The 18,657-nt window shown below is 45.2% G+C and overlaps 1 protein-coding gene across 2 annotated transcripts in view; it reads left to right on the forward strand.

The window, feature by feature from the left end:
• The window catches only part of LOC137520976 (tenascin-N-like), a 132,896-nt gene extending 114,979 nt beyond the window's left edge, over nt 1–17,917 (forward strand). For both annotated transcript variants that reach the window (XM_068239620.1, XM_068239619.1), the window contains exons 11-15: nt 1,002–1,153; nt 3,362–3,458; nt 8,290–8,454; nt 12,944–13,107; nt 16,465–17,917. In XM_068239620.1, coding sequence (XP_068095721.1) covers nt 1,002–1,153; nt 3,362–3,458; nt 8,290–8,454; nt 12,944–13,107; nt 16,465–16,554 — 668 coding nt within the window. In that variant the 3' untranslated portion in view covers nt 16,555–17,917. The remainder of the gene's footprint in view (nt 1–1,001; nt 1,154–3,361; nt 3,459–8,289; nt 8,455–12,943; nt 13,108–16,464) is intronic.
• The last annotated feature ends 740 nt before the right edge of the window (nt 17,918–18,657 follow it).

Raw genomic sequence — 18,657 nt, forward strand, 5'->3', positions numbered from 1 at the left:
TGTGATTCAGACACTGCAGCCAAAGAGATAAGCAAGACATCCAGGCAGCTGGTATTGTTTAAAAGCAAATACATCAAATTTTATTTGAAAAAACAAAACAAAAAAAAACCAGCAAATACATATGGCCGGCAGCCACAATATATCTCTCGTTTCACGTTCCCTTTAAAAGGATATGATGGCAGCTTCCATAATGCTTTCAGTTCAGGTTTAAAGTGAACCTTAAGTCATCTAAAAAAAATGAGTTTTACTCACCTGGGGCTTCCCTCAGCCCCCTGCAGCTGATCGGTGCCCTCGCCGTGTCCCTCCGATCCTCGTGTCCCCGCCGGCAGCCACTTCCGGTTTCGTCGTCACCGTCCATCAGGCAAGGAAGGCAATAGCAGTATAGGGGGAGATATTGTGGCTGGGAATGCGAAGAATCACTCGCGTTCCCAGCCTGACGGACGGTGACGGCGAAACCGGAAGTAGCCGCCGGCAGGGACGGGAGGATCGGAGGGACACGGCGAGGGCACCGATCAGCTGCAGGGGGCTGAGGGAAGCCCCAGGTGAGTAAAACTCATTTATTTATTTTTTTACTTAAGTGCCCCTTTAATAATAATGTTTTAAAAAATATTTAGTTATATATGTTTAGTTAATATATATTTAGTTTACAATATATATTATACACTTTTGGGTACGGGACATTAGTGTTAAGCAGGTTGCTCTGCCTGAACAGGATTTGAGAAGTGATAAAATTACCGTAGCTACACTGATGAAACGATCCTTAGCAGGGTAACAACTAGTGGAGCGAGTATCACATTTTTGCTCAGCGCTTACACTGAACAACAGCATATTAACTGCATATCAACAATATCACATTAACCAGCACCATGAAAGACGCTGGCTGGCGCTATATAAATCAATAATAATAATATCAACTAGGTTCGTGACATTTGTTGGTTATATTTAGACAGAGTAAACTAAAAATGATTAAAAATTGTAATGGTTTGTCTCCTTAACACCAGTGGCCATGGTCATTACCTTCCCTGTGGACTGTGTCCAAGTTCGAATGGCTGGCAACAAAAAGAGTGGAGTGTACACCATCTATCCTGATGGAGAGAATAGTAAGGGAGTTCGAGTATTCTGTGACCAGGATACAGATGGAGGAGGATGGACTGTAAGTGCTTTGACGTTCTGTATTACTTTGATGAGATCACATTGCCTTAGACAACACTGTTAATTGACACTTGTATACTGTATTACACAAATGAACCAGAAAGTGTTTTTAGGTTGGCATGTTGGTTGCCTTCCTTTCACAGTGATCACAGACTGGACAATACAACCTCCTTACTGGAGGTGGCAGAGATTGAAAGATGTACTGGGGGCGGGGCCACAAAAAAAAAAAGAGTATTTTGACTCTTCTCAGAAACACCTCCATCCTCACCTTGTTATTGTATTGTTTTAGATGTAGTATTCTGATCTTACTACACACAATAACAGCTTTTCGTTAAGATTTATTTTGTGGCTTCAGCTGCTAACAGCAAGTGGAAAGCAAATAAATAATTATAGGTAATCATATTTGGGTAGTTCACATTTAACTTTTTAAGTTCTACCCATACTGATCCTGGTTCCTAGAGTAGAGGTATACTTTCACAATAAACTCCACCTAGTCGTGCTGGTGTTGTGAAAGTGGCTATCCTAAGGTGCCACCCTGGCCACGCCCACTCACCACACATGACCATACTCCCAGCTGGCTCCACCCCATCCAAGTGCAGAGGGTAGGGTGGACCCACAGCTTGGCAACCTCACAGTGATTGTGTTTGCATACCCACTTGAAGGAAGAGGTGCTAGGTCTTGAAGAGTTAGTAAAAGGGTGCACATTATTGGTGACGGTGAGTGGTTGAAAGCAGCAGAGAAAGAAAGTGAGTGGGGACAATTACACTGTTCCAAATGTACCCTTACTCTTAGCAGGAGAGATATACTGTACTTTGAAGGACACCTGAACTCAGGGCAGGATTTGTACTTTTTACCACCCAAGGCCAACTATACTGTCTGTATGGTTGTTATCTCTGTGTGCCCCAATGAGAATTCTACTAACTTTCCATTATTGGATGTCACAGACAATAAGTATTTTAGTAATACGCGTATAGGTTATAAGTTATGTTTTCCTTAAGAACTTTTATGTTATGTTTGCCATCTTGTTAATGATGGACCCACTGTGTCACCATGAAAGTTAGGCTGATGTGTACCTGCAGGATAGAGCTTACAGGTCTTGCAGGGATGACACAAGTACAGGACACAGAGTACAAAGGGTTAAAGATATCCTTGTAGACAGGGATGGCTGCACAGAACAGCTTTACTGCCCCTCACTGAGCCGCCCCTAAATTTCTGGTGCCCTAGGCCATGGCCTATGTGGCCTTGCCAGAAATCCGACCCTGCCTGAACTGAGATAGATATGGAGGCTGCCATATTTAGTTCCTTTTAAGTAATACCAGTTGCCTGGCTGTCCTGCTGATCTTTGGCTGTAGTCGTGTCTGAATCACACACCTGAAACAAGCATGTGGCTAATCCAGTCAAACTTTAGTCAGAAACATCTGATCTGCATGCTTGTTCAGGGGCTATGGCTACGAGTATTAGAGGCAGAGGATCTGCATGTCAGCCAGGCAATCTGCATTGTTTAAAAGGTAATAAATATGTCAGCCTTTCCTCTAACTTCAGGTTATGCTTTAACCTCCCTGGCGTTATGATTATTTCCAGATTTAAAGATATCCTAAAGTAAAAAAAAAATGAGATTAACTCACCTGGGGCTTCCCTCAGCCCCCTGCAGACAATCGGTGCCCTCGCAGCTCCGCTCCGATGGCCCAGGACCCGCCGGCAAACACTTCCGGTTTGGCTGTCACCGGCCAACAGGCATGGGAACGCGAGTGATTCTTCGTGTTCCCAGCCTGTATATCGCCCCCTATGCTGCTATTGCATGCCTGTCGGCCGGAGACGGCGAAACCGGAAGTCGTTGCCGGCGGGTCCAGAAGCATCGGACCGGAGCTGCGAGGGCACCGCTTGTCTGCAGGGGGCTGAGGGAAGCACCAGGTGAGTTAATCTCATTTTTTTTTTTTTTTTTTTGCCTTTAGGTTCACTTTAAGGTCTAAAAGCCATACAATTTTTTTCACAAGCTTTTAGACCATAAAAACAAGAAGAAAAACATACTACAGAGAGGTCTGCAGCAGCTCCTGCATGTAACCACCCTGTTCTGCGGCTTTCCGTTCCAAGCCTGACTCAGGATTACAGCTAAGGAGGCTAATGGCAAACATCACAATTGTCATCTGAACCTACATATTATCTCAATCCCAACAACTAACCCCATACAATCCACTTATTCATTATTCAGGTTTTCCAGAGAAGAGTCAATGGGAAGGGTGACTTCTATCAGCGCTGGAGAACATATTCTGAAGGATTTGGAGAACTCACTGAAGAGTTCTGGTTGGGTAAGTGATAGAAAAGGTTTATTATATGGCACAATGCATAAAAACATGTTCACTTACTTCAAGGAGGCGCAAACTCTGGCATTGTATCCCACTCTGGCTTAAAATTAAATTGTGAGCAGCAGTGACACAGGAAGACATCACCTTCGTTTCCTCGTTCTGAATGACACATTTTCAGCTGCCATTGTTTTATCAGACCTCAACAGTGCTGTAATCTGTAATATGGATGCTGCCTATTATTATTTTGTATTTATATAGCACTGGCATCTTTCGCATTACAGAGTACATAGGGCCTGATTCACGTAACTGCAGTAATATTGCCATTCAGACAGGGCACAGCAATGTTTCCCTTACTTCCACTATTAGTGCAACCCACGGTTTTCGAATAGCAAAACCGTTTCTCCCAAAAATGTGCATTATTTATAGTAAGTAACGCTTGCTAGTAGCACAACCGTAGTTACCATAACCGCGGTCACACTACTAGAGTAACGGGGCTGGCTGAACAGCACTTGCAAAATAACCAGGGAGTGGAGGAGATGCTTGTGCCGGGAGCAGGTAATGCACAATAATGCTCTGCTGAGCTCTGCATAATAATGTACAGGACCCCCCCCCCCCCCCACCACCACCACCACCACCACCACAACCACCACTGCAGGGGTTACATAGTTACATAGTTAACTAAGGCATACGTCCATCAAGTTCAACCAGAGAATAAAGTACACCACAATCCTGCACCCTCATATATCCCTATTGATCCCGAGGAAGGCGAAAAAACCTTACAAGGCATGGTCCAATTAGCCCCAAAAAGCGTAAAATTCCTTCCCGACTCTAGATGGCAATCAGATAAAATCCCTGGATCAACACTACTGGGCATTACCTAGTAATTATAGCCAGTGGTGCTCATCACGAGCTTGTGATCAACACTAACTCGTGATGAGCTGTTTTTTGCTATCACGAGTTCGTAATCGGTACTAGTGATCAGTTTTTGATCACGAATGCAGATCACAAATGCATTCGTGATCGCACTCATTACCCGACTCGTGATCACGAGTTACTCGGGATCACGAGTCGGTGTTAGTGATTGAAAACCCACCGACTTTAGCGGTTAATAGCAAAGCCCCCTTACATACTAGAAACACCAAATTTGCAGGATAAGAAAAAACAGTGGGAACAAGAGGAAAAAAAAACATTTTAAAAAATACGTTCGTTTTTGAGAAAATTGAAAAAGTATACATTTAAATGCGGTAAATGTCAATCAATGTAGCAAACCTAACGGTAGTGTAAATTTACATATATCAAAAGAAAGAGCAATGAATTTCATGATGGGGTTTCCAGGGGGGTCTGTACGCAGTGCGTACGGACCCCCTGGAAACCCCTCTGGAGCCGAAACGCTTTGGCCAGGGATCGCTATACAGCCGCAATATGGCTATATAAAGAACCCTATATAAAGAACGCTGGCATCTCTTCCTATTTTTTCTAACTTTTTTTTATGATCAGAGGTTATAAAAAATGTTTTTAAAATGATATGAGTACCCCCCTCCCAAGCATCTTTAACTCCTTGGGCTCGATTCACAAAGCGGTGATAACCCAGTTAAAGACTTTAGGCGTGATAACCATTTTTATTATGCCTAAACTCAGTTTAGGCATGATAAGTTTAGGCATGATAAGTTTAGTTAAGTTTAGATCGCACGCAAAGTCCCGCACGCAAAGCAGCGCCATTAAACTCTATGCGAAGTGCACCAGACTTTGCTAGCGCAAAACTTTTGATCAGCTGTGCACTGCGGTGCTAACCCAGTTGGTGCTTAAACTTATCACGCCTAAAAACTTATCACACCTAAACTTATCATGCCTAAACTTATCACACCTAAACTTATCACACCTAAACTTATCACACCTAAACTTATCATGCCTAAACAGAGTTTAGGCATGATAAAGGGCTTTTCACTAGCGTGCTAACTGTTAGCACCGCTTTGTGAATCAGGCCCCTTGTCTCCCATGCAGGCTGGGATAGCCAGAATGGGGCTTTGTACCCTGAGCTATACCAGTCCGTGTGGTCTATGGTATGGGGGGCTCCGGGGGAGAGGGACGGCCAAGCCTCCCCCCCCCCACCCCCCCGAGCTCATGTCCAATCCATGGACAAGGGGCTCTTCCGGTGCCCCAGGAGGAGGTGGGGGTGACGACTCCCTGGGGGGGTTCATGGGGGCATCTGGGAGTCCCCTTTAAGAAGGGAACCCCAGATGCCCGCCCCCCTCTGAGGAGAAATGAGTATAGGGGTGTGGGGGTGGAGAGAACAGCAGGAGCTGGCGGCAAAGGGTCCGCATAGGAAGTGCTCTTCAGGATTCACCTGAAGTCAGCGTGTTACCGGAGCTGCCAGCAGGGCAGCAGAGTGGGCCAGGAGGATGCCAGGGTCCTTGCGGGCTACGGTGGGCTGGAGGAAGCCCCAGGTAAGTCCAGTTTTCTTTTTTAATATACCACTCAGGGTTCCTTTAATATCATTACTTTTCCTGTCCCTTAATCTCTAAGGAGCTTGTGTAAAAATGCTGGGAATCCACAAGCTGCTATTTACACCCTATATTGTAGGTCACTTATAGATGACTAGATGGGGAGGTCGAATAAACCTCTCAGCCAACAACTGCAAATAGAAACAAACCGGAGGAGAAAAATCTACAACAGACAAAAGTGAGGTAAACAAGTTTTTATTTAACACTTTAAAAGACTTTTAGGGTGTTAAATAAAAATGTCCTTTAAAACAATAAAACGTATCTGTTAAAAAAATGTCCTTTACCTTATGCAAGAGCATTCTTCATTGAGCCACCTTTATTACTTTCAGGGCTGGGACCCACTAGAGCGATTTTGGCAGCATTTTTGGATTGCCAACAATCGCCGGAGATTTCAAAAAACGCATTGCCAATGTATTTACAGGAGATGCAGCATTTTAGGTGCATTTGCGCTCAATGCTATGTAAAGAAGCGCAGTACAATCGCTTTGAAAAGCAATTTTGCAGAGATTTGGGGGCTGAGCGTTTTGATTTTTAAATAAAGTTATTTACACATACAGAGTGTCTTGATGTCCGGCTTCCGCCCATAGCCCCGCCCCCTAGCACAAGAGGTCACAGGCGCTTCTCTGATTCATCCTAGAGATGCACCTATGACCTCTTCCATTAGGGGGCCGGTCTACAGGCGGAAACTGGACATCGGGAAACCTGGTAAGTATAATAGAAAAAAAACGCTTATCGGAAGCGCTGTACAGTTTACTGTACAGAGCCTCAAATTAGTGGCAAACACAACCGTAATCGACCTAGAAGTTGATGCACACAGCGCTTGCGCGATTTAAAAGCGCTGCATCAATTCCAGTCCCAGCCCTCAAGATGGTTTTACATTTTTTAATCTCATTTTGGGCTGCCTCTTCCATTCCAGTTTTCCCCAGTCACTGAATGGTATCAGCACTACAATGGAGAGCAATGTAGGTGCCATTTGTTGATGTACAAACACACAGCCGCCTGCATTGTATAATGAAAATGAACCCTAAGGCCAGGGGCGTAACTAGGAACCACCGGGCCCTCCCTGCAGAGATTCTGACGGGCCCCTCCCGGGTGCCTGCTCAGGGCCGTTTTGGGGGGCTGGAGGGGTCGCAGCATGGGGGTAAAGCCATGGCCACACATCGGCGAGGATGGAGGACAGTCCCCCCTGTTCTCACCTCGGGCTCTCCCCTCTGCGCTCACTTCCAGCTTCAATAAGTGTATTTGCAGGCAGCAGCAGTTGTACATACCTTCCTTGGGTTCCACCTCGGATGTTCCTCGCTCTAGTGTCTGATGCTACTTCCTGTTTATACAGGAAGTAATGTCAGACACTAGAGCGAGGAACATCAGCGCGAGCGAGGACAGTCCCCCCCCCCCATTCTCACCTCGGGCTCTCCCCTCTCCGCTCCCCTCCAGCTTCAATAAGTGTGTGTGCAGGCGGCGGGCAGCGGCAGATATACATACCTTCCTTGCGTTCCACCGCGGATGTTCCTCGCTCTAGTGTCTGACGCTACTTCCTGTTTGTGTGGCCATGGCTTACCCTCATGCTGAGACCCCTCCAGCCCCCTAAAATGGCCCTGAGCAGGCCCCAGGGGAGGCCCGGGCCCCTCGCAACTGCAGGGGCTACAGCCCCTATTGTTACGCCTCTGCATAAGGCCCTTTTCCCACTAGCATGTTTTCATTGCATTGTGTTACCCATTTTTACCACAGGGTGATGCTAAAGCAATAAAAGTCTATGGAACATTTCATAACTGATGCGAGGCAATGCGGCGGAAGTAGGCAAATGAATGCTAGGGCAACAGCGCGTTATGGGCCAGCATCTGCAGTGTCATACGTTGGCCGGAAGTCAGGTAAGTCAATGGTGCTGCAGATATTCTAAACTGTGTTGCGGGGCGCTTGCGCAGAAGCAAAATTTGTCATTACACTTGCTTACAATACGTATTTCTGACACAGGAAGGAAGCAGTAGAGAGCCTCAATTGTGGTATGTTTTGCCAACATGAATAACATTGACACGCATTACCGGAGGTATCTATGAGGCTTGTTTTTAGCGTTGCGGTGCAATCGCAATGAAAACGCTGATTGCAGATGCGAAACTGGCCTGAAGCTTTTTTCAGCTTGCAGAACTTTATGGCTTATCTTGTTTCATAAGTGCTCAGACATGGACAAGCAAAAACATTAAACAAAAAGATTAAACAAAATTTGTAAATGTCGCAGTTTAGAGATGACATTGTTCCCATAAACACAGGTCTGTGAGAGTCATGGAGCAAATACATCTCTTTTGATGAAAAAATAATGTGATCTTCCTACCTCTGCAGGTCTTGAATGGATCCATAAACTGACCTCCACCGCTGTGCCATATGAGCTGCGTGTGGACCTGCGCACCGGACAGGAGACCGCCTACGCCGTTTATCGCACCTTCCGTGTTGGCACATCTAGAGACAGATACAAGCTGACAGTGGGTGACTACTCAGGAACAGCCGGTAATTGGATTCCTTACTTTTATCAAAACTCAAAAAAAAGTTACTTTCATTTGTTGATGCTGGTGAGATAAATGACACCCACCTGCTCTGAGATGCCACCTGATGCAGCTTTAACCAGGAGGATTCACTCTTCCTCCTATAAATTACAGACTGTGAAGCAAAAGAAGCAAGAGGTCAGACACTTTATTAGCTGGATCTTGTTATAGAAGCTGTAGATTAAAAGTAAACCTGAGATGAAAACAATACGAGAATGTATACCTACCTGGGGCTTCTTCCAGCCCCCTGTAGTCCATGGGCTCCCTCTGTGTCTGTCCAATCCTGTTTGTTCTCCCGCTGTTAGTCCCAGTAGTCGGGGACTACTGCACATGTGGGACCGTGCCGCACTCCTTCTTGGTCACGCTTCGGTGGCCAGGTGCGTTCTGTGCCTGCACAGTTAGTTAAAGGGAATATCCGCGCAGCTGCAAAAAAAAATACAAATACACTTACCTGGGGCTTCCTCCAGCCGGGAGGCAGGGCGTGCCCTCAGCACCGCTCCGCAAGCTCCTTCCGGTGGCGTACCCGACCTGGCCAGGCTGGCTTCCAGTTTGGGCTTCTTGTGTGCTTCAAAATGCGCCTCACGGCGGTGCACTGACGTCATCGGACGTCCTCCGGGCTGTACTGCGCAGACGCAGAACTACTGAGCCTGCGCAGTACAGCCCAGAGGACGTGGGATGACGTCAGCGCGCCATTTTGGAGTGCACAAAAAGCCTGACCTGGAAGCCGGCCTGGCCAGGTCGGGTGCGCCACCGGAGAAGACCGGGAGCCTGCGGAGCAGCGCCGAGGGCACGTCCTGCCTGCCACGGGCTAGAGGAAGCCCCAGGTAAGTGGATTTGTATTTTTTTTTTATTTATTTTTTTTGCAGCTGCGTGAACCTTCCCTTTGAGGCTTGTAACTGGGCAGATGAAGAACACTCCCGGCCAATCGGCCATGGAAGTGTGGCCAAGGAGGCATATGGCCAGGAGGCGTAGGGACTACTGCTTGTGCAGTAGTCCCTGACTGGCTCAGTCGGGGACTTTACTGGGGCTGAGAGCTGACAACAGCAGAACAGAAGGGACTGGATGGACACCAAGGGAGCCCACAGATTACAGGGAGCTGGATGAAATCCCAGCCCCCAGATAAGTATAAATTCTAGCGTTGTTTTCATCTCTGGTAAGCTTTAAAACTCTGATTTACAAGGGTTATCCGGAAAGCAACATTTTATTTATTTCAGGCACACAAGCCCATGACTCAATTCATTTTTACCTACATTTTCTCCTAGGTGATATTTTCACACTTGAGCAATAACATGCTTTTTTAAGCCAGCAGCAAACAAAAAAATAATGTCAACAGAACTTTTTCACCTACTTTTCAGTACTTTTTCGATTTCAGAGTGATGAAAAATTATTTTGAACAGCAAATGAAAAATGATCTCCTAGGACAAATATAGGATACAGGGCCACTGTATCTTCTGATTATTTTTTACTTTACATAATCACCTTTATTGAAGCATGTATCATATCTTTTTACAAGGTTATCAGTCCCTTTGTTGTAGAATCACATGCCTCACCTATGGGCTGGAGGGATTGGGGATGGGGGGGTTCATGTTAATGCTGCTGAACAAACAGTTACCGGCATTCTGCAATCACCAAACAAGCGGTACAGGGAGAGAGGAGGTTAACCTGATAGATGCCAGTTAAACTACATTGACAGAATACTTAAAGCGGCAGGTAAAAGCAAACAGCTGATAATTTCTGGATGACTCTCATCCTTTTCAACATACTACCCAATGTTAGGTAGATTGCCCCTCTATGTACACAGAAATTGGAATGTAGTGATGGCAGCCCTGCTTCTGTAAGAAATAGATTTGGGGGATATGAAAGGGAACTTTTTTTTACTTGTTACTGCTGTCCCCACTGGGGAGGTCTTTGCTTACTTTCTGATTTCTGTTCCTACTGGGTGGCATAGTGGCTTATTGACTAACACTAATGCTACAGGTTCAGAACCCAGCTAGGAAAGTCTGCCTGATGTATGATTCGCATGCTTGCATGGGCTACTTCTGGATTCCCTGGTTACCTTCCACAACTCAAGAACATTTTCTAAAGTTAATTATACATGTAGCTGTCAGGATTACATCAGTTGAGCTCATTGTCTTAAACCAAGAAGAGCTACACAGGGGCGTAGCAATAGGGGTTGCAGAGGTAGCGACCGCATCGGAGCCCTTGGATCAGAGGGGCCCCGAGGGGCCCTCCCTCAAGCACAATATTAGCTCTCTATTGGCCCTGTGCTGGTAATAATCACTTGTACAGATGCTTTGTATAGTAGTAATCATTAACAAACTGTTTTCCATCCCCTACTTGCACCTCTGACACCGTGAAAATCCTGGGCAGGTTTTGGTGCGCCGTATCAATTGTTATGTATAGAGTGCTTGGGGGGGGGGGCCATGTAAATCTTGCAACGAGGCCCATAGCTTCTTAGCTACGCCACTGGAGCTACATATCTTTAATCAACATGAAAGAAGACTGCAATCAGGTTTACAGTAGCGGAGTAGGCTGAGCTGCAATCAGGCTGAGAAGATTCTTTAGCCAACTTTGAGACAGACTTTAAACAAGCCCAGAAGGGCATTGCTTTATGATCAACAAGACAAAAGGCTTCAATCAACCTTGTATTTAAGTTAAGATGGGGATTGCAGAGGAAGAACTCAGCAGACTTCTAACAACATAATAAAGTGAAGTTTCACAATGTGCAACAGAGTATTCTTTGGAAGTATAGCCAAAACTATAATACCTCCCTCAGCTCTGGCAGCAGTCCCGCCCTCTCTCCCGCAGCAACCAATCCCCCATGGGAACTCCAGGGCTCACTGCCAAGTAACCACGGTAAAGCCCTAAAGTCCCTGCAGGGATTCCAAAGCTAAAGGCGAGACATGCAGACTCCTGCTGGAGCCAAGCAAGAAAACTGTAGGCGGGGGTGGGGCTACCTGTGAATTGGCTTATGTGTGTGTGTGTGTGTGTGTGTGTGTGTGTGTGTGTGTGTGTGTGTGTGTGTGTGTGTGTGTGTGTGTGTGTGTGTGTGTGTGTGTGTATATATATATATATATATATATATATATATGTGGTAGTTTTCATACAAGTCAGCGTAAGTAATGCTGTAATTGCCCTACGCTGTCTTTGCATGGTAACTTTACTGATCTTTAGTGACTATTGCCCAATGTGTCTTTTACTTTTATTTACACTTATGGCCAATGGGTAAGGGCTCCTCTAGAAGGCCCATGTACTTACTGACTGGAACAGAAATTCTGCATTCCCTCTCATCTATGTTTGAGGCCTTGTTCACATTGTGTTCCATTCGGGTGTCCGTCCTTATTGGCTGTTTTTGAGGGGACTTTTTTTCCGACTCCTAGCGCCTGGGTGGGTGATTCGTTTTTGCGCTAAGCAGTTTTCTAATCGTTTTTCCCAAACGGTTTTGTAATGCACTCCCTGACGCAAGTCAGGAAGTGAACTCTTTGACCAGGAAAATAATAAATACAATGTATTTATTCTTAACCACTTGAGGCCCCACCCTTTACCCCCCCTTAAGGACCAGCGCTGTTTTAGGTGATCTGTGCTGGGTGGGCTCTGCAGCCCCCAGCACAGATCAAAGGGCACTCAGAGCGATCAGATCGCCCCCCTTTTTTCCCCACTAGGGGGATGATGTGCAGGGGGGGTCTGATCGCTCCTCCTGGCTGGCATTTTGCGGGGGGGGGGCACCTCAAAGCCCCCCTACGCGGCGAAATCCTCCCCCTCCCTCTCCTACCTGCCACCCCCGGGAGATCTGGGCTGCACAGGACGCTATTCGTCCTGTGCAGCCAGTGACAGGACGTCCCCTGTCACATGGCGGCGATCCCCGGCCGCTGATTGGCCGGGGATCGCCGATCTGCCTTACGGCGCTGCTGCGCAGCAGCGCCGTACAAATGTAAACAAAGCGGATTATTTCCGCTTGTGTTTACATTTAGCCTGCGAGCCGCCATCGGCGGCCCGCAGGCTATTCACGGAGCCCCCCGCCGTGAATTGACAGGAAGCAGCCGCTCGTACGAGCGGCTGCTTCCTGATTAATTAGGCTGCAGCTGGCGACGCAATACTGCGTCGCTGGTCCTGCAGCTGCCACTTTGCCGACGCACGGTATAAGCGTGCGGTCGGCAAGTGGTTAAAAGCGCGAACGCAATCGGTACACAAAGTGATTTTGTGAGCGTTTTGCGTTTCTCCTATACTTTCCATTGATGTGGAATCACCTCAAAAATGGTCCACGCACCACTTTTAAAAATCGCCCGCGTGTAAAAAAAAAAACGAAAATGCCTGCAGTGTGAACTAGCCCTCAATGTATGTTATAAATAAAGGTACTAAGAGTATTATACCTTCACTTTCAAAAACTGGTATTTGTGAACAGTGGACACCGGGGTTCTACTTTAACCTTTTTTCTTCATCATCTTTATTCACAGGTGATGCTCTTGCATATCATAATGGACTGAAGTTCACCACTTCGGACAAGGATAACGATTTAGCTCTCACTAACTGTGCCCTTTCCCATCGTGGAGCATTCTGGTACAAGAACTGCCACCTTGCCAATCCTAATGGACAGTATGGAAACAACCATCACAGCATGGTGAGAATGTCTTCACTGTGGAGGAGGGTTAAACTTAGTGCTAGGTACAAATGAAGTAGAGGTTAGAATTAGGCAAAGGACAAGCCGTGAGGTTAGGGTTAGGCTACATGGGATATAGGGGAGCTGTGGAAACCCTAAACTTAGATATGAGGCATCTTTCTCTGGCTGATCATCACCAGAGCCCAGATCATTTGCCTGGACGCCTGGAGGGGGCTGGCGGAATCCCCAGGTATGTATATTTTCTTTTTAATCCCCCATCTCAGGTTCTCTTTAAGAAAGCCACAAATAAAATGCACAAAATGTTGGTTCACAGATGTGTGTGCAGGTTGTAATCCCCGCATGCAAAAAACCTCATCCACTTCTGTGCTCCAAGTATATGCAAACACATATGCTCCAGCACGATTGATCACAGTATACTTATATCAAGGATAAACCTCAACCAGAAACACCCAACCCAACAACCTTCGGGTGTGGTCCACACAAGCTTCTGGGACCTTATCAGGCATCCCACAACCCTTTGGCAACCTTTTCTTCTGTGTTTTCCCCTTTATCTTATTTATTTATTTTTTTAATTTAAGTATTTATAGATCGCCAACATATTATGCAGTGCTGTACAGAGTATTTTGTCTTGTCACTAACTGGCCCTCAGAGGGGCTCACAATCTAGACAAGACAAATAACATTTATATGGCACTTTTCTCCTGGTGGACTCAAAGCACCAGAGCCACTAAGACGTGCTCTATAGACAGTAGCAGTGTTAGGGAGACTTGCCTAAGATCTCCTACTGAATAGGTGCTGGCTTACTGAACAGGCAGAGCCAAGATTCGAACCCTGGTCTCCTGTGTCAGAGGATTTAACCTCATGAGAAAAAACCTCCCATAGTGTAATACAATCATAATCAAACAGCTTTCATTAAATCTGCATTCACACGTCACTCGGGGTACATTGCACATAGAGTTTGGTGTCTGGCTCCCGCCCTTGCACCTCCTGTGTATGGCATCTTATGGTGGCCATACATGGTACAGTAAAAACGTTCGATTATCCCATTTATTCGATCTAAATGATCGAATTGAATGAAAGTTGAAAATATTTTTTTTTTCGATCAAGAAATTCGAACGATTATTCCGTTTTTTCAAGAAAAATCAGATCGGACATGCTGGAAAAATCTTTATATTAGATCTAACGGAATAATCGAACTAAATTATCTAATCGAAAAAAAAAATGAAAAATTGTACCATGTATGGCCACCATTATGGTGCCCATACACGATACAATAAAAAGTTTGATTTTCCCGTTTATTCGATCTAAATGATCGAATCGAATTAAAGTTGAAAATATCTTTTTTTTCGATCAACAAATTTGAACGATTATCCCGTTTTTTCAAGAAAAATCGGATCGGACATGCTGGAAAAATCGTTATATTCGATCTTACGGAATAATCAAACTAAATTATTTAAACGCAAAAAATGAAAAATTGTACTATGTATGGGCACCTTTAGTGGCATCTGTCTCCTCTCTCGCAATTCCCCTTGTGCTGCAGTGTTCCTTCCTGTAAGCCGTGTGGACTCCGCCCAACATGTTTTGTCATGTACTCATGGCTAAGTAGGGACACATATAATGTGTGTTTAGAAAAAAAACTGCAGTATGCTATCTATGTAGTCTCTTTTCAGCATAAAGCAGTATAGGGAACAGATTTGTGGAGGAGTTCATGCGGATAGACAGATGCTTCTGTAACTGCTCACACAAATGTTTTCCTTTTGGCCAGATGTGCTCTTTAAATCTTGTGATGTCTGTGTGGAGGTGAAACTCCACATTATACTGCAGGTCTGGCAGAGTCTTCCTCCTGGCGGGTCTGGCAAGGCCGTAAAGCAGTAGTGCTCAGGGCTGAGCTCCCCATGAGACGGCCACGGACGATATCCTGCTGATTTCAGGCTGCCGGAGAGAAAACTGATGTGAAATGGGAGATTTACATAATTTCACTGCTATTTCTGGCCTTGCGCCAAACACATTAACATAATATACTTTAGTGTAATGCCATCTGCAAAGATTCCATTTTAGCTGTGATGTCCCTGCCCGAGTGAGGTTCCTTTTACAACAATGATATGTGGTGATCAGGGAACACAGGGGAATATTCAGCAAACAGCGGTAAAATTGCCTGGCACAGGGTATGGCGATTTTAAAGGACACGTAAACTGAGAGAGATATGGAGGCTGACATTTATTTCCTTTTAAACAATACCAGTCCTGCTGATCTCTTTGGCTGCAGTAGTGTCTAAATCATTTATACACCTGAAACAAGCATGCAGTTAATCCAGTCAGAGTTAAAGGGATGCTTAAGTGACATGTGACGTGATGCACTAGACATGTGTATGCATAGTGCCAAGCACACACATAAATATGCTGTGTCGATTTTCTTCTTTATCTGCCTGAAAGAGTTAATTTTCAGCTATGCAACTGATTATAGCACCCCTTACTAATAAGGAATTACAGTCATAAAATACTTTCCTGGCAGAGAACGTGGCTTCTGAGAGCAGGGGATAGATAAAACATGTCAATAGTTCATATGTTTTAGCACACTGAGAAATAGGACAGACTGTTTCATTGAGCTGAGACAAAACAATAAACTTCTTTTTAAATGTCTAAACATAACATATAGCTATGGGGTCTCTACAGAAAGGTCATTTTTAGGAGTAGGGGAATACAGTTGTTTACCTTATCAGTTTATTTTCACTGAAGTTCCACTTTAAGCCAGAGCTGCATGCTTGTTCAGGGTTTATGGCTTTAAGTAAAACAGCCAGGCAACTGAGAGCAGGGTTGGGTGAACTTTGCACAGCCCGGGGCGCATGCTGCGTACCGCATTCTTGCAGTTCTCCTCCTCCTTCTCCCTCCCTGCAGAGTTGCGAGGGGGCTTTAACATGGGGTTAAAACTCATGTGCTCGTCGATTCCAGCGTCACGTCTCCATGGCAACAGGGCGTCACATGACCCGCCGTCAGGACATTCCAGCTTATTACACACTAGTGGCAGCCAATCTGTTGGCGGATGGATGTATAGCGCCGGCGCTTGTCCAGAGGCTTACCAGATACTCCTGCAGCCCACTGTTACAGCATGGGTCCCTCATTAGCTAAAAGTCCAGTCAGGATGCATGTGTCCATGACTGGGAGTGAGGCTAGAAGATTAAGAGGAAACCTGCATTGGAACGGTGGACTCTACGCGGTCCTAGAAGTTTCTGGACCATCCACAGGCTTCCAGTTACTGCTATCTAACTATAGATTTTGCTTTCATTTGCTTCAGTCATACATTAAATCTGTTTGTGCTCCTATTGGGACAGTGTTCATATTTCAATGTTTTTGTTTTCCAGGGAGTCAACTGGGAGCCTTGGAAGGGTCATGAGTTCTCCCTTGATTTCATCGAAATGAAGATAAGACCTGTAAATCTAGCTGCTGTGTGAATACAATCAAACACACATCTGTTTTCACAGTTTTCCCTTTAAAAGTTATATTTTGTTGAAGTCCTGCAACTATTGACAACCAGTAACCAAATACTCAGAGCTAAGCTTACAAATATGTGAATCAGTGGGTGAATTAACATGCTCAAGATGTCATCGAGATTGACTTGAATCACACTTGTAATCCTAGGCCTCGGTGCTACTCTTTGTGAGTGCTGGGAGATCTAATGGAAAAAGTTATCCCAAGTTGATTGCCACACGGTCAATGTTAAAGTAAATCTGAAACAAGAAAAAAAAAGATACTTACCTATCGAGATGGAAGGCTCTGAATCCTATATAGCCTACCCAATCCTCTCTCTGTGGCCTGGTTGCCCGGCTGTCCACAGTTCGAACTTACTGCCTCCAGTAGCCCATGGAAGGCTTCACAAGCACTTGTGTCCCCAAGTGCTCCTGAAGATGGGCGGCTCCATACTGCGCATGCTCGGGCAAGCTTGTGCATGAGCAGTACAGAGCTGCATGTTTTTGGGAGCACTTGGGGACGCAAGTACTCCAGAAAGCCTTCTGAGGGTCCCTGAAGGGGCATTTGACCAGTTGGTCAAATACATGCAACAGGTTGACAGCACTGGAACGAGGCAGTGGAGAGAGGACTGGGAAGGCTCCACAGGATCCAAAACCTTCCTTCTCCATAGGTAAGTATCTATTTTCTCCACGCTTCAGTTTTACTTCTAGGTTGTGTTAGGAGTTCTGTAACAAAAAAGTTAATCGATTATGTTGGTTTCTCCCGTGGAGTGCCAGCAATACTTTCTAGAGCTCACAGCTTGTAAATCATGACATTTATTCCGCATTGATATACTTGTATATAAGACTGGCATACTCATATATTAGTATCTGCCATAAAAAGTCAAACATCTCAATTCTAGAACCAAAGATATCCCCAAAACATAGTAGAGTAGTAGAGTAACTTCTCCATGGCGTCAAGAACCCTCATGCTTCACTTCTTCTTCGTTATAGGCAACACAACTTGGTATTTCTTTGTATTTAATCTTATTTTATGATTTTTTTTTTTTGTTTTTTTTAATTTAAGGCAAAAGCTGTGCAGAACGACTAGATAAGATTATACTTTTATGTGTTAATGTTTTGTTAGTTGAGCTACCTAAATCAGGAACGGGGTTTTGAACTGAGTGCACCAGTCATCTCCCCAAGAATAAGCAGGATGTGTAAATAGTGTTTTTCTCTACTGTGTATCTCTTGCTGGCAAGCTAACCACCCATTCCAATGTCCACTGTATGTGTGTACATAGTTGTATACTGCACTACGAGACTACAACCTCTGTGCTAAACAGAAATAAAAACTCACAGAAACAAAACGCACTATGTCACTTTGTTTTTCTTTGTAATACATTTCTGAACAATAACATTTGCTGAGTGAGCAGTGAGTAATGTACATAGAATTAAGGTTTTCCTAAACGTAATAATTTTTAGATATAGCTAAACTACCTTCACCATGATTATTCCACACATACCATCTAAAGCTGCTGTCAAAAGATGTTGATCTCTTTCGCTGTTAACCCATAGACTGCCAGCTTTTACAAAAGTGACACACCAGTGCCAGCTATGTTGTATTGTGTTTCTTAAACGGAACTCCAGGAGGGCATTTTTGTAAAAAAAAAACAACAACAAAAAAACATGCTACTTGATCCAGGTAGCATGTTCCCTCAGGTAGCATCCAGCTAGCTTGATCAGGCAGCCTCAATTACCGCCGCTGTCTGACGGTTCTGTGACCAGATATCAAGTAGTACTTCATTTTTGTTAGTTTTCAGTGATCCCTGGGGTCACAAAGCTGCAAGCTCTGCTCCGTGTGTCTCATTACAGAGCAGAGTGCAGGGGAGAGGCAGAGCTGCCCAATGAAAGCTGGAAAAGGGACGTTAGAAACGCCCCCAGTGGGCGTTTATTTCCTTTTAAACAATACCAGTTGCCTGGCAGCACTGCTGGCAGGGCCGGATTTAACCATAGGCAAGATAGGCTTGTGTCTATAGACGGGCTCGTCCTTGAAAGCTGGCTTGCTAGCCGTCAAAGTGCCTACTTCCCTCCCTCCATGCAGAGTACA

The sequence above is a fragment of the Hyperolius riggenbachi genome, chromosome 6, assembly GCF_040937935.1.
Source record: "Hyperolius riggenbachi isolate aHypRig1 chromosome 6, aHypRig1.pri, whole genome shotgun sequence".
Classification (NCBI taxonomy): domain Eukaryota; kingdom Metazoa; phylum Chordata; class Amphibia; order Anura; family Hyperoliidae; genus Hyperolius; species Hyperolius riggenbachi.